Source organism: Myxine glutinosa, chromosome 14 (genome assembly GCF_964187855.1).
Source record: "Myxine glutinosa chromosome 14, kmMyxGlut1.1, whole genome shotgun sequence".
NCBI lineage: Eukaryota > Metazoa > Chordata > Myxini > Myxiniformes > Myxinidae > Myxine > Myxine glutinosa.
The window spans coordinates 27826149-27842466 of NC_136274.1; the positions used below are offsets into that span (position 1 = coordinate 27826149).

At 43.0% G+C, this 16318-nt stretch overlaps 1 protein-coding gene across 3 annotated transcripts in view; it reads right to left on the reverse strand.

Moving 5' to 3' along the window:
- LOC137439534 (Friend leukemia integration 1 transcription factor) overlaps positions 1-15403 on the reverse strand; it is a 35587-nt gene extending 20184 nt beyond the window's left edge. The window contains exons 1-2 of one of the 3 annotated variants that reach the window (XM_068135371.2): positions 15288-15403; positions 13718-13779 (exon numbers count right to left, since the gene is read on the reverse strand). In XM_068135371.2, coding sequence (XP_067991472.2) covers positions 13718-13726 — 9 coding nt within the window. In that variant the 5' untranslated portion in view covers positions 13727-13779; positions 15288-15403. Of the gene's footprint in view, positions 1-13717; positions 13883-15287 lie in introns of those variants that run through there. The other 2 variants (XM_068135372.2, XM_078768114.1) reach the window with 2 other exon arrangements.
- Between the last annotated feature and the right edge of the window lie 915 nt (positions 15404-16318).

Here is a 16318-nt window from a genome sequence, read left to right on the forward strand (position 1 = left end):
GATAACAGGAAATGTTTCATCAAAACAATGAACTGGAAGAGGTCCTGGATTTGTGACATGTATGGGAGACCATCCCAGTGTGTACCCTGGATTAGAATAGGTACACCGTATCCCTGCGTGTTGTAAGAGGCGACGAAGAGGGTTGGCGTCAGGAAGGGCATCCGGCCATGAAAACATTGCCTCAAAAAGAGAACCATGACAATTACAACTACATATGGGCAGGGTACAGCCCGAGTGGACATATGTTGTGTGCAAGAGACGAGATGGAAGGGAAGTGGTGTGAGAATGGTGAAGGGTAGGCAGGGACAGAAATACAAGTTTGTGTGGCAAGGGTGCCTGGAGGGCGTCAATGGTGTTGTTGTCCTGTTTTCTGAGGAGTTTGTAGACAGTGTGGTGAGTGTGACCAGAGTGAGTGATAGGTTGATGATGGTGAAAATGATGATTGGAAAGCTCTTGGTGAACGTCGTCTCGGGATATGCTCCGCAGGTTGGTCGGAGCGATGAAGAGAAGGACAAGTTCTGGTGTGCGATAGAGAAGCTGATGGAAAACGTGAAAGGTGAGGAAGTTGTTGTGGTAGGAGGAGACCTAAAGGGACATGTGGGAAGGAGTATGGATGGTTTTGAGGGAGTTCATGGGGGTTACGGATATGGTGTGAGAAATGGAGAAGGTGAAAGGATTTTGGAATTTGCTGAAGGAGCTGATTTGTTGATTTGTAATACTCAGTTCCAGAAAGAGGATAATAAGCTTGTTACATACACGTCAGGTGGGTCGACGGCAATCGTCGACTACCTAATGGTGCGTAGGCGAGATAGGGGGCACCTCCGGGACAAAAAGGTGATCCCGGGGGAGGAGGCTGTTTCACAGCACCACTTGGTTGTCTGCGACATAAGGGTAAAAGGTGCGAGGAGAGCTCGGTGGGTGAAGTACCAACCGAGAATGAAGTTGTGGAGGTTGACAGAGGTGACAGTAAGGGAGGCATTAAAAGAGAGGCTGAGTAGGATAGAGGATGATGTGGTTGAGCTTGAAAGTGGTTGGATGTCAATGAAAGCTAGTCTGTTGGGAGCCGTTGGTGAGGTATGTGGATGGACAACAGGATCACCGAGGCACTCGGAAACATGGTGGTGGGATGATGAAGTTGGAAAGAGGATTGACGAGAAGAGGAAGAAGTTCAAGGAGTGGCAGAAGGCGAAGGGTACGGGAGCAGAAACAGCAGAGCATGAAAATTATAAGGCAGCCAAGAAGGCTGCAAAGAAAGAGGTAGCAAAGGCGCAGGAGGCATGTAGGAAAATGTTCGGAGAACGCTTGGATTCGGAAGAGGGTCAGAGAGCAGTATTCAGGATTGCAAAGCAGATAGCGAAAGAGAGGTGTGATGTGATGGGGGTGAGTTGCTTGAAGGATGAAGTGTGACAAATCGTTGTGGACCCAGATGGAATTAAAGGAATATGGAAAAGATATATGGAAATGCTGTTGAATACAGAGAATGAATGGGATGGCAACATAGAGACTAACCCAGTTTTCGGACCGGCAGAGAAGATAACTGAGAAGGAAGTTGAGGAAGCGATATAAGCAATGAAGAGTAGAAAAGCGAGAGGGCCGACAGGAGTTGTGGGAGATATGTTGAAGGCAGCAGGAAGTTGGGGTGTGAAGAGAATGGCAGAGATCTGTAATCTGGTGGTGAAAGAAGGCCGCATTCCAGTGGATTGGGAACTGAGTACCCTCGTCCCGATATACAAGGGGAAAGGTGACCCTCTGGAGTGTGGTTCGTACCGAGCGATAAGGTTATTGGAGCATGGAATGAAGGTATTGGAAAGGGTGTTGGAGAGGAGGATAAGGAAGAAAGTGAAGATCGACGAAACGCAGTTTGGATTTATGCCAGGAAGAGGAACGACAGACGCACTTTTCATTGTGAGGCAGTTGCAGGAGAAGTACATGGAGAAGAGGAAGAAGTTGTTTCTTGGGTTTGTTGATCTGGAGAAAGCATTCGATAGGGTTCCACGCAAAGTATTGACATGGGCATTGAGGAAGTTAGGAGTGGAGGAATGGTTGATCAGAGTAGTGATGGCAATGTACAAAAGAGCGCGCACAGCTGTAAGGACGAAAGACGGGAACAGTGGTGAGTTTGAGGTGAAGGTGGGAGTGCATCAGGGGTCGGTACTAAGTCCACTACTATTTGTAGCTGTGATGGAGGTGCTGGCTCAGAACATAAAGGAGGGTTTACCGTGGGAGTTGTTGTATGCAGATGATCTGGTGTTGATTGCGGAAAGTATGGATGGACTGAAGGAAAAGATGAACAAGTGGAAGGAATGTATGGAGACAAAAGGTCTGAAGGTGAATATCGGAAAGACGAAGGTGATGGCAAGTGGTAAAGCATATGGTGAGGTGGAAAGAACTGGGAAGTGGCCGTGTGCTGTGTGTAGGAAGGGTGTCGGAGTGAACTCCTTTCAATGTACAATGTGCGCTGAGTGGGTTCATCAAAAAAAGGAGTGGTCTGAGAGGGTCATTAACCAGTGTGGCAGCTACATTCAAATGAAAGGTGTGCACAGAGGGAGCTGCAGATGGAGGAAATGTTGAGTTGGATCTTGGAGACGGCGTGAAGCTGGAAGGTGTGAAAACATTTTGCTACCTCGGAGACATGCTGAATGGAAACATGCAACTCGGAGACATGCAACTTCTATCTACCCATCCCAACTCTCTCTTCCTCATATGTGGTGATTTCAACTGTCACCATGCCAGTTGGCTGGGGGTGGGTACCTCTCTCACCAGCCCTGGCTCTTCAGCAAAGGACTTCTGTGACTCACTGGGACTGACACAATCTGTCAATTTCCCAACTCGGATCTCAGTCAATGGAGCATCTTCTCTTCTGGACTTGGTTATGACTAACTTCCCTGAAAATGTCTGCTGCTCTTCTTCTGCTCCAATCGGCTCTTCTGATCATGTGCTTGTTAAAGTGAACATCTCTCTGACCATTCTCAGAGAGCCTCCTCAGCGTCGACGAATCTGGCATTTCACTCAGGCCAACTGGCACGGTCGTCAAGCAGCCATCAATCATCTGGACTGGTCTCCCATCTCTACTGCCTCTGACATCAACTCATCCTGGGAATTCTTCCAAAGTAAATTGCTCTCTCTCATGCACAGATTTATCCCATCTCGTCTTCAGTTGTCATACCCTTCCTCCCGTCCATGGTACACGGAATCTTGTGGTGAGGCTATTGCCCAGAAACGACTTGCTTTCGTCTCCTGGAAAGCAAATCCAACGGAAGGAAATCTCATTTCCTTTCACAAAGCCTGAAACAAGTGTGTGTCCACCCTCAGGAGAGCCAGGAAGCAATATCTCTCCGTTCTCAGGACCGAACTCTCTTATCTGTCTCCCTCTTCCAAATCCTGGTGGCGTCTGGTCAAATCTGTTTCTGGTGTTTGTTCCCCCTCCATCCCCTCCCTCACCTCAAATGGCCACACGGCTGACTCCGCACGTAAAAAAGCTGAATGCCTCAACTCTGTGTTTGCCTCTAAATCTTGTGTCCCAAACCCATCCCTCTCTGTACCCACCATACCCAGTCATACCCAGCTGCTCCTGGACTCTGTGTCCTTTCCTCCTGACAAGGTGGAAAAGTTTCTGTCAACCCTCGACTCTGATTCTGCAACTGGACCTGACGGCATCAGCCCACGGGTCCTAAAATCATGTTCTTCCGCTCTTTCACTCCCTCTCTCTGGTCTCTTCACCCTCTCTTTTGCTCAAGGTCATCTTCCATCTGCTTGGAAATCTGCCAACATCACCGCTTTGCACAAAAAAGGTGCAAAACAGATCCCAGCAACTACAGACCAATCAGCCTTCTCCCAATTATCAGCAAAGTCATGGAATCCATCATTGCTTCAGATATGAAATCTTTCCTCTTCTCCAATGGCTTGATCTCTGATCATCAATTTGGTTTCAGACCTGGACACTCCAATCTGGACATGCTGCTTTTGCTTTCTCAACAATGGATGGAGGTCCTCAATGCCAAACAGGAAATTAGAGCAGTCTCCCTTGACATATCACGTGCCTTCGACACGGTCTGGCACCCCGCTCTGCTCACCAAACTCTCCTCTTTTGGTATCCATGGAAATCTCCACGCATGGCTGGCGGACTTCCTCTCTAGTCGTAGTCATCGTGTGGCCCTGAATGGGTTTCTCTCATCTCCTCTTCCTGTTCAGGCTGGAGTTCCCCAAGGCAGTGTTCTGGGCCCTGTGCTTTTTCTGGTCTTCATCAATGCTCTCTCTGACTCTCTTGAAAATCCTCTCTATCTCTTTGTTGACGACTCTACTCTCTATCGCTCCATTCTTCATCCCTCAGATCGGCAGTCTGCAGCCTCCTCACTCTCTGCAGACCTTGACAAAATCACAGACTGGGCAAACAAGTGGAACATGTCTTTTGAATCCTGACAAATCTCACACCCTTACGATGTCTCTCTGAAAAGACCGACTGTACAACCCTCCCATCCACTTTCTGAATAATCCTCTCCAAGAAGTTCTGTCACTCAAGCTTTTGGGTCTCACTATCTGCCATGATCTTTCCTGGGAAAACCACATTTCAAATCTGGCCTCCAAAGCCAGTCGCCGACTGGGCATCCTCCATCGTGCGAAGTCGTTCCTTGGCACACCTGAGCTCCTCACCACATACAAGGCTTTCATCCGCAGCTCAATGGAATACTGCTCTCCCCTCTGGGCTGGTGCTCCTGCCTCACACCTAGCTCGTCTTCACGCTGTTGAAACCAAAGCGTTCAGAATCATTGGAATCTCCCGCGATGAAGCTAACTCCAAGGGCCTCTCACTCACTCACCGCAGGCAGGTTGGTGGTCTTTCTGTCTTCTACCGACTCCTCTCTGGCCTTGCCCCCCCCCCCCAGCTCTCTCTGGGCTCTGTCCCGCAAATATTCCTACAGGTCGCACAAGATCTGCCTGCAACCCTCTTCTGGTTAAACTGCCAAAATCAAGACTCTCTGCTCACCTTCACTCCTTCATTCCTCTTTTCTCCCGCCTCTGGAACAAACTCCCTCACTCTCTTCAATCCCACTCCACCCTCCAAGTCTTTAAAACAGCTGTTCACCACCATCTCTTATCTTCCCCCATCCAAAACCTTGATCTTTTCTACCCCCGCTAATTTCACCCCAATTCCACTTTTTTGAAATACCAACTTCTGTCCAGGAAGTCCTTGGTGTCCTTGTGTTTTATACTTCTCCCTCCCCCCCCCCCCCCCTTCCCATGCCTCCTCCCCCCGGGCCCTCTCCCTTCCACACATCTCCCTGCTCTCGGATGTTGTGTTTGTGTGCTTCCCCTTCTCTCCCCATCTTGTCTTCCGCTCCCTCTTTTTGGGTATTTTGTTTGTCTGGTTGATTTGTTTGTGAAGTAAATGTTAGCTCTTTCACGAGCCTCGATTCAGTATACAAAAAAAATAATAAAAAAAAATTAAAAAACTGGAGAAGGTGGATCAGACTCGGCAACGGTTGCTAGAGTGAGATGTGCATGGAAGAAGTTTCGGGAACTGAGTGGCGTGCTGATGAGGAGGGGAGTGTCGTTGAAGCTGAAGGGAAAGGTGTATGCTGCATGCGTGAGAAGTGTTATGATCTATGGGAGCGAGACATGGGTAATGAACGTAGAGCAGCAACGAAGGCTGGAAAGGGTGGAAATGCGAATGGTTCAATGGATGTGCGGAGTATCGTTGAGAGAGAGGAAGACAAATGATGAATTGCGAAAGATGATGGGAATAGAGCCTGTGATTGATGCTGTGAAGAGGAACAGGTTGATATGGTTTGGTCATGTGTTGAGGAAGGATAAAAGTGACTGGTTGAGAAGAGTGATTGAAATGAATGTAGAAGGAAGTAGAGGACAGGGAAGACCGAGAAAGACTTGGCTAAAGATGGTGGAAGAAGAAATGCGGGCAAGGGGGTTAATAAGGGGAGATGCAGAAAATAGGGCAAAATGGAGAAGATTGTCATGGGGACCGCAAGGCTAACCCCCGCTCTAGCAGGGAAAATGGGCTTTAAAATGCATGTTGTTTGTTGTTGTTGTATGGGAGACCACAACTTAACAATTACAGAACTTTGATGCCATTCTTATCCCACAAATGGACGTATTCAGTTTAATCAGTTCTACAAACGTGAGGATGTAGCTTAGGCAGTTCTACAAACAGGATGATCTAGTTTAGACAGTTCTACAAACAATAGAATTTAGTTCAGACAGTTCGACAAACAGGGGGATCTAGTTTAGGCAGTTCGACATACAGGAGGATCTAGGTTAGACAGTTCTACAAACATGAGCATCTGCTTTAGGCAGTTCTACCAACGGGAGGATACAATTCGACAAACAGCAAACAGGAGGATCTAGTTTAGACAGTTCTACCAATGGGAGGATATCGTTTAGACAGTTTTAAAAGTATTAGGATCTAGTTTATACAGTTTTACAAACTTGAGGATCTAGGTTAGACAGTTCTACAAACATGAGGATCTAGTTCAGACCGTTCTACCAATGGGAGGATCCTGTTTAGACAGTTCGACAAACAGGAGGATCTAGTTTAGACAGTTCTACCAATGGGAGGATCTAGTTTAGACAGTTTTAATCGTATTAGGATCTAGTTTATACAGTTTTACAATCTTGAGGATCTAGGTTAGACAGTTTTACAAACATGAGGAACTAGTTCAGACAGTTCTACCAATGGGAGGATCCTGTTTAGACAGTTCTACAAACACGAGGACCTCGTGCAGACAGTTCTACCAATGGGTGGATCTCGTTTGGACAGTTCGACAAACAGGAGGATCTAGTTTAGACAGTTCCACCAATGGGAGGATCTCGTTCAGACAGTTCGACAAACAGGAGGATCTCGTTTAGGCAGTTCTACAAATGGGAGGATCTAGTTTAGACCGTTCTACAAACAGGAGGATTTAGTTCAGACAGTTCTACAAACAGGAGGATCTAGTTTAGACTACTACAAACAGGTGGATCTAATTTAGGCAGTTCTACAAACAGGAGGATTTAGTTCAGACAGTTCTACAAACAGGAGGATCTAGTTTAGACTACTACAAACAGGTGGATCTAATTTAGACAGTTCTACAAACAGGAGGATTTAGTTCAGACAGTTCTACAAACAGAAGGATGTAGTTTAGACAGTTCTGCAAACAGGAGGATCTAGTTCAGACAGTTCTACAAACAGAAGGATGTAGTTTAGACAGTTCTGCAAACAGGATGATCTAGTTCAGACAGTTCTACAAACAGAAGGATGTAGTTTGGACAGTCTACAAACATGAGGATGTAGTTTCGACAATTTACAAACATGAGGATCTAGTTTAGACATTTCTACAAACAGAAGGATATAGTTTAGGCAGTTCTACAAATGGGAGGATCTAGTTTAGACAGCTCTACAAACAGGAGGATCTTGTTTTGACAGTTTTACCAGTGGAAGGATCTAGTTTAGGAAGTTTTACCACTGAAAGGAGCAAGTTTATGAAGTTTTACCATTGGGAGGATCTTGTTTAGGAAGTTTTACCAGGGGAAGGATCTAGTTTATGAAGTTTTACCAGTGAAAGGATAAAGTTTAGGAGGTTTTACCATTGGGAGGATCTAGTTTATGAAGTTTTACCAGTGAAAGGATAAAGTTTAGGAAGTTTTACCATTGGGAGGATCTTGTTTAGGAAGTTTTACCAGTGGGAGGATCTAGTTTAGGAAGTTTTTCCAGCGGAATGAACAAGTTTAGGAAGTTTTACCAGTGGAACGATCTAGTTTAGGAAGTTTTACCAGTGGAAGGATCTAGTTTAGGAAGTTTTGCCAGTGGAGGGATCTAGTTTAGGAAGTTTTACCAATGAAAGTATCAAGGTTAGGAAGTTTTACCAGTGAAAGGATCAAGTTTAGGAAGTTTTTCCATTGGAAGGATCCAGTTTAGGAAGTTTTACCAGTGGAAGGATCAAGTTTAGGAAGTTTTACCAGTGAAAGTATCAAGGTTAGGAAGTTTTACCAGTGAAAGGATCAAGTTTTGGAAGTTTTACCATTGGAAGGATCCAGTTTAGGAAGTTTTACCAGTGGAAGGATCAAGTTTAGGAAGTTTTACCAGTGGAAGGATCAAGTTTAGGAAGTTTTACCAGGGAAAGGATCTAATTTAGGAAGTTTTACCAGTGAAAGGATCTAATTTAGGAAGTTTTACCAGTGAAAGCATCTAGTTTAGGAAGTTTTACCAGTGAAAGGATCAAGTTTAGGAAGTTTTTCCATTGGAAGGATCAAGTTTAGGAAGTTTTACCAGTGAAAGGATCAAGTTTAGGAAGTTTTACCAGTGAAAGGATCTAGTTTAGGAAGTTTTTCCATTGGAAGGATCAAGTTTTGGAAGTTTTACCATTGGAAGGATCCAGTTTAGGAAGTTTTACCAGTGGAAGGATCAAGTTTAGGAAGTTTTACCAGTGGAAGGATCAAGTTTAGGAAGTTTTACCAGGGAAAGGATCTAATTTAGGAAGTTTTACCAGTGAAAGGATCTAATTTAGGAAGTTTTACCAGTGAAAGCATCTAGTTTAGGAAGTTTTACCAGTGAAAGGATCAAGTTTAGGAAGTTTTTCCATTGGAAGGATCAAGTTTAGGAAGTTTTACCAGTGAAAGGATCAAGTTTAGGAAGTTTTACCAGTGAAAGGATCTAGTTTAGGAAGTTTTTCCATTGGAAGGATCAAGTTTAGGAAGTTTTACCAGTGAAAGGATCAAGTTTAGGAAGTTTTACCAGTGGAAGGATCTAGTTTAGGAAGTTTTTCCATTGGAAGGAACAAGTTTTGGAAGTTTTACCAGTGAAAGGATCAAGTTTAGGAAATTTTACCAGTGGAAGGATCAAGTTTAGGAAGTTTTTCCACTGGAAGGAACAAGTTTTGGAAGTTTTACCAGTGAAAAGATCAAGTTTAGGAAATTTTACCAGTGGATCTAGTTTAGGAAGTTTTACCAGTGAATGTATCCAGATTAGGAAGTTTACCAGTGAAAGGATCAAGTTTAGGAAGTTTTTCCATTGGAAGGATCAAGTTTTGGAAGTTTTACCAGTGAAAGGATCAAGTTTAGGAAATTTTACCAGTGGATCTAGTTTAGGAAGTTTTACCAGTGAAAGGATCTAGTTTAGGAAGTTTTACCAGTGAAAGTATCCAGATTAGGAAGTTTTAACAGTGGAAGGATCGAGTTTAGGAAGTTTTTCCATTGGAAGGATCAAGTTTAGGAAGTTTTACCAGTGGAAGGACCAAGTTTTGGAAGTTTTACCAGTGAAAGGATCAAGTTTAGGAAATTTTACCAGTGGATCTAGTTTAGGAAGTTTTACCAGTGAAAGGATCTAGTTTAGGAAGTTTTACCAGTGAAAGTATCCAGATTAGGAAGTTTTACCAGTGGAAGGATCGAGTTTAGGAAGTTTTTCCATTGGAAGGATCAGGTTTAGGAAGTTTTACCAGTGAAAGGATCTAGTTTAGGAAGTTTTACCAGTGAAAGTATCTAGATTAGGAAGTTTTACCAGTGGAAGGATCAAGTTTAGGAAGTTTTTCCATTGGAAGGATCAAGTTTTGGAAGTTTTACCAGTGAAAGGATCAAGTTTAGGAAATTTTACCAGTGGATCTAGTTTAGGAAGTTTTCCCAGTGAAAGTATCCAGATTAGGAAGTTTTACCAGTGAAAGGATCAAGTTTAGGAAGTTTTTCCATTGGAAGGATCAAGTTTTGGAAGTTTTACCAGTGAAAGGATCAAGTTTAGGAAATTTTACCAGTGGATCTAGTTTAGGAAGTTTTACCAGTGAAAGGATCTAGTTTAGGAAGTTTTACCAGTGAAAGTATCCAGATTAGGAAGTTTTACCAGTGGAAGGATCGAGTTTAGGAAGTTTTTCCATTGGAAGGATCAAGTTTAGGAAGTTTTACCAGTGAAAGGAGCAAGTTTAGGAAGTTTTAGCAGTGAAAGGATCTAGTATAGGAAGTTTTACCAGTGAAAGTATCCAGATTAGGAAGTTTTACCAGTGAAAGGATCTAGTATAGGAAGTTTTACCAGTGAAAGGATCTAGTTTAGGAAGTTTTACCAGTGAGAGGATCAAGTTTAGGAAGTTTTACCAGTGAAAGGATCTATGTTAGGAAGTTTTTCCAGTGGAAGGATCTAATTTAGGAAGTTTTACCAGTGAAAGGATCTAGTTTAGGAAGTTTTTCCAGTGGAAGGATCTATGTTAGGAAGTTTTACCAGTGAAAGGATCTAGTTTACGAAGTTTTACCAGTGAGAGGATCAAGTTTAGGAAGTTTTAGCAGTGAAAGGATCTAGTTTAGGAAGTTTTACCAGTGAGAGGATCAAGTTTAGGAAGTTTTACCAGTGAAAGGATCTATGTTAGGAAGTTTTACCAGTGAAAGGATCTAGTTTAGGAAGTTTTACCAGTGAGAGGATCAAGTTTAGGAAGTTTTACCAGTGAAAGGATCTATGTTAGGAAGTTTTTCCAGTGGAAGGATCAGGTTTAGGAAGTTTTACCAGTGAAAGGATCTATGTTAGGAAGTTTTTCCAGTGGAAGGATCACGTTTAGGAAGTTTTACCAGTGAAAGGATCTATGTTAGGAAGTTTTACCAGTGAGAGGATCAGGTTTAGGAAGTTTTACCTGTGAAAGGATCTATGTTAGGAAGTTTTTCCAGTGGAAGGATCAGGTTTAGGAAGTTTTACCAGTGAAAGGATCTATGTTAGGAAGTTTTACCAGTGAGAGGATCAAGTTTAGGAAGTTTTACCAGTGAAAGGATCTATGTTAGGAAGTTTTACCAGTGAAAGGATCTATGTTAGGAAGTTTTTCCAGTGGAAGGATGTAGTTTAGGAAGTTTTACCAGTGAAAGGATCTATGTTAGGAAGTTTTACCAGTGAGAGGATCAGGTTTAGGAAGTTTTACCAGTGAAAGGATCTATGTTAGGAAGTTTTTCCAGTGGAAGGATCAGGTTTAGGAAGTTTTACCAGTGAAAGGATCTATTTTAGGAAGTTTTACCAGTGAAAGGATCTAGTTTAGGAAATTTTACCAGTGAAAGGATCTATGTTAGGAAGTTTTACCAGTGAGAGGATCAAGTTTAGGAAGTTTTACCAGTGAGAGGATCAAGTTTAGGAAGTTTTACCAGTGAAAGGATCTAGTATAGGAAGTTTTACCAACGAAAGGATCTAGTTTAGGAAGTTTTTCCAGTGGAAGGATCAAGTTTCGGAAGTTTTACCAGTGAAAGGATCTATGTTAGGAAGTTTTACCAGTGGAAGGATCTATGTTAGGAAGTTTTACCAGTGAAAGGATCTATGTTAGGAAGTTTTACCAGTGAGAGGATCAAGTTTAGGAAGTTTTACCAGTGAGAGGATCAAGTTTAGGAAGTTTTTCCAGTGGAAGGATCTATGTTAGGAAGTTTTTCCAGTGGAAGGATCAGGTTTAGGAAGTTTTACCAGTGAGAGGATCAAGTTTAGGAAGTCTTTCCAGTGGAAGGATCTATGTTAGGAAGTTTTACCAGTGAAAGGATCTATGTTAGGAAGTTTTACCAGTGGAAGGATCTAGTTTAGGAAGTTTTACCAGTGAGAGGATCAGGTTTAGGAAGTTTTACCAGTGAAAGGATCTATGTTAGGAAGTTTTACCAGTGAGAGGATCAAGTTTAGGAAGTTTTACCAGTGAGAGGATCAAGTTTAGGAAGTTTTTCCAGTGGAAGAATCTATGTTAGGAAGTTTTACCAGTGAGAGGATCAAGTTTAGGAAGTTTTACCAGTGAAAGGATCTATGTTAGGAAGTTTTACCAGTGAGAGGATCTATGTTAGGAAGTTTTTCCAGTGGAAGAATCTATGTTAGGAAGTTTTACCAGTGAGAGGATCAAGTTTAGGAAGTTTTACCAGTGAAAGGATCTATGTTAGGAAGTTTTACCAGTGAGAGGATCAAGTTTAGGAAGTTTTTCCAGTGGAAGGATCTATGTTGGGAAGTTTTTCCAGTGGAAGGATCTATGTTGGGAAGTTTTTCCAGTGGAAGGATCTATGTTAGGAAGTTTTTCCAGTGGAAGGATCCACTGGAAAAGTGGTTTGTTTTCAAGAAAAAGAAAGAAAACAAAGCAAGTTTTTCCAGTTACTTAACTTAGTAAGTTTTAACATTGGAAGGATCTGGATTTAGAGGTTTTACCAGTGGGGGGGGGGGGGGGGGGGGGGGGATTAGTTTTGGATATTTTACCAGTGCAAGTATCTAGTTTTGTAAGTTTTATCAGTGGAAGCGTTTTCGTACAAACGGAAGGATCTCATTTAGGCCATTCCTGTTTGGTTGTTGTTCGGCATGTAAAGCACCTATATGAGCTGAGGTGTAACAGGAAGGTGGCTGCTTGGGCTTCACTATTTTATAAACCAAGTTTATTTACTTATGGATATAAAAAATCATCCTGGAAATTTGTCTTTTAACCAACCCTTAAATTGCAGGTTCCTCTCTGCCTTGACTGGTAAATATCAGGTGTGCTCTATCATTCCGTGATCAAACTTCCTCGCTGTGCTTGCAGTGTGTTCACCTAGGTACGCAGGTACGTGGTAACATCAGCGCGACCAATCACTCAAGTGAAAGCCACCGCGTTGATGGAGCGATTCAATAATTGTGACAAAACTCGTCTTCCGTCCACATTTCAAGGCGCACAGGTTATTCCATATACACCTGAATGATGTGAAACCAGATAAAGTCACGTGGTGTGGTCGTATGTCCCTGAATGTACACCTTGCTCGATGATATACCTCAAACGATATCTTCCATAAAGGCCTCTGTGTTTGAGACTTTGCAGCCTCAGGGTGTTTTTGGGGTTTTCAAATTGTTCTTATACGATTTGAGGATCTTTTTACCGTCACTCGTTCCAGCCCGAGGCGTTATCTCGGCTCCACTTGTTAACCGTTGCTTGTTCGTACCATTTGCTGCTGATCCGAGATAACGGTTTTGAGATAACAGGCGTGTTTGTCTATCTCCAGCAGGAGCCTGACCACCGTGTCCAAGATCAGATCCTTCTTGTGGATGGAAAACCTCAGCGTAAGTCTGTCTGAGGACGTGTACGTGGAATACGTGGACATATTGGGAGCCTATATCCGTGCGTATTCGTGCGTGTAGACGTCATGGACGTACACATACAACTTGTGTACATTCACGTGCAAATGGGGGTGAATCGTTATCATTTACACTTTTTGTTAAATTTACGCTCATCATGGGGGGTCCTTTAAGTCGCCGCGAGGTCACCTGCCTCGAATGATCCACCTCATACATAGCCTACTATCTGCGTGTTCGCACCTGGGTGCATATACTAGCCCTGTGTGCGCACCTGGGTCTCATTCGGAGGTGTGCAGAAGGAAGCGAAACGATGGACAAGTACACATTGTACAAATGTTCTACCGAGTCTATCTATCGAAAGCTTTGGCTTTAATTATTTATTTATTTTGTCACCTGCCATTTGTTCTACCTTGTGTGCATTTCGTTCTTTTTATTGACCGAACGCACGTCACACCGACTCGTTCGTTCCATTTTGGGAGCCGTTCCAGTCGTCACGGTTCGAGTGAAAGTTCAAGACAAACTTTCCGTTTCGTACTCGATGTCTCCGTCTCGTCTCGTCAATTACCGAAGCGCTCCCGGTGACCGCGTTCTTTGTGACCGTTTTTTTTGATTTGTAACGTTCGTGTTTCGAAATGGGAATTGTAGAAAAAATAAATAAATCGCCAAAACAAAACGTCGTTTGTTTTTCCGCCCGCGCTTGATTCGCACTCACCTTGTCCATGATGTTCCGCAGGGGTTAACCGCGCTCCCAGCCCCTCCGATCCTCGCTCATAACTAGACAGCGGCAGAGGGACAGCCGGGACGAGGAGGGGAGAGGGGCGAGATGGAGAGAAAGTGAGGACAGAGGAGTGCAAAAAAAAAAAAATTAAATAACTAAAACTCGGAAACGGATGAATTTCGTTTTCTCTTTATTCCTCCTCCTAATTTTGGGAAGTTAGAGCACGTGACCCGGGGCGGCGCGCTCATTGGTCGCCGAGCGCGAGGTTCGCGCGGGTGTTTCGCCTGTTCGGAATTTGTATTTGGGGGGAAGTGCGGACACGGTAGTGCTGTTGACGTTGTGTACAAGTTATAAGTGTTACAGTACTCCAAGCAGATGTTGAGCTAATTATGCAGAGTGATACAAGTACGGCGTATAATGTTAAATTTATAATTACCAAACGTTAAGCATCGAGTAATTAAGTATTTACAGGAGACGAGTAAAGTTTGTAAAAGTTCGGACGTACGAGCCGTTCTCAAAAACAAAGTTCAGACACGAAATTCGACTTGAACTTGAGATGAACCTCGTACAGATGAACTTAATGGTGTCTATGGATGGAAACGGTGTGGATAATGTCACTGTACACAATATGACTGTCAATACAATATTAAATAATCACATCGTTCTTAGTCCGCTTTCGGTATTAGTATTAATATTAGTATTACTATTGTTATTGGTATTACTATTGGTATTAGTATCACTATTGGTATTAGTATTAGTATTACTATTAGTATTACTATTGGTATTGGTATTACTATTGATATTAGTATCACTATTGGTATTAGTATTAGTATTACTATTAGTATTACTATTGGTATTGGTATTAGTATCACTATTGGTATTAGTATTACTATTAGTATTAGTATTACTATTAGTAATACTATTGGTATTAGTATTAGTGTTTGTATTAGCATCACTATTCGTATTAGTATTATTATTGGTATTAGTATTAGTATTACTATTAGGATTAGTATTGGTATTCGTATTAGTATCACTATTGGTATTAGTATTAGTATGACTATTCATATTGCTATTAGTATTAGTATCACTATTGGTATTAGTATTACTATTAGTATTAATATTGGTATTAGTTTTAGTATTTGTGTTACTGTTGGTATTACTATTACTATTAGTATTACTATTAGTATTAATATTGGTATTAGTATTAGTATTTGTGTTACTGTTGGTATTACTATTACTATTAGTATTACTATTAGTATTACTATTGGTATTAGTATTACTATTGGTATTAGTATTAGTGTTAGTATTACTATTAGTATAAGTATTACTATTAGTATTATTGTTAGTATTAGTATTACTATTGGTATTAGTATTATTGTTAGTATTAGTATTACTATTTGTATTAGTATTACTTATCGGCGCCATTCAACGTCAGTTTATATCACTTAATTGTACTGCGGTTAATTAACTTGGAACGATATTAAACATACAACTATTACTCTATTAGTAATATTATTAATACTATTATTATAATTACTTTTTCCCCCGGTTCGGGTTATCTTACCGGGAGTGGTTCCGTGTCTGCCAAGTCGTTATCTCCGGTTAAGTCCGACCCGGTGGGTCCATAATTGGTCGAGATGGAGGCGACCGAGGGTCCGGAGAGGTTGAGGCGCCCGAGGGTCCCGGGAGGTGGAGGCGACCGAGGATCCCGGGAGATGGAGGCGACCGAGGGTCCGGAGAGGTGGAGGCGACCGAGTGTCCCGGGAGGTGGAGGCGACCGGTGGTCCCGAGAGGTTGAGGCGACCGAGGGTCCCGAGAGGTGGAGGAAAACGACGGCAAAGTGAGGAACAGGGTTATAATTAGTGTAAAAGTTTTGAAAAAGGAAAACGTTGATGAGGTTGTGCGATTGAAGGAGATAACAAAATAGAGAGTGAGGAGGAGGAGTGCAGGAAACAACGGAGAAATTGAATGAGAGGAGGAAAGTCAAAGCAAGGTGGTGTTAATGGAAACAGATCTCCACGGGGTCGACAGAGAGGGAGAGGGATATCCGCAAACGAGTTCCACTACAGAGGGAGATTGAGGGAGTAAGAGTGAGACGGAGGAGGGGTGGGGGAGGTATGGGGGATGTAGGGGTGAAGAGAGGAGGCGAGGAGTGATCAGACGAATTGAAGGGGCGTTTCTTTACTTTCACCCAAATATTTTAAAACGTTTTGTTTACAATCCTAATTGGACATGTGGGTCCTCTCTGTCTCTATCACCCTTTTTCTTCCACTTTCCTTTCCTCCATTGGACGCAAAAAACCCATCCCTGCATTGTACCCCAAGAGTGTACTGACGACGACTCCTCCTCTCCTCACCCAGCAGTGCGTATACGGAGCACACCCCTCCTGCTCCTCCTCCTCCTCCTCCTCCTCCTCCTCCTCCTCCTCCTCCTCCTCCTCTAAGGGTGCTCACGATATTTTTCTTTCTCCCTTAGGCACAACTGAGCACCCTCCCGTCTCCTCCTCCTCCTGCTCGCCCAGACGTGGAAACAGCATTGCTGCTCACGGAGCACATTCCTCTCTCTCTCTCTCTCTCTCTCTCTCTCTCTCTCTCT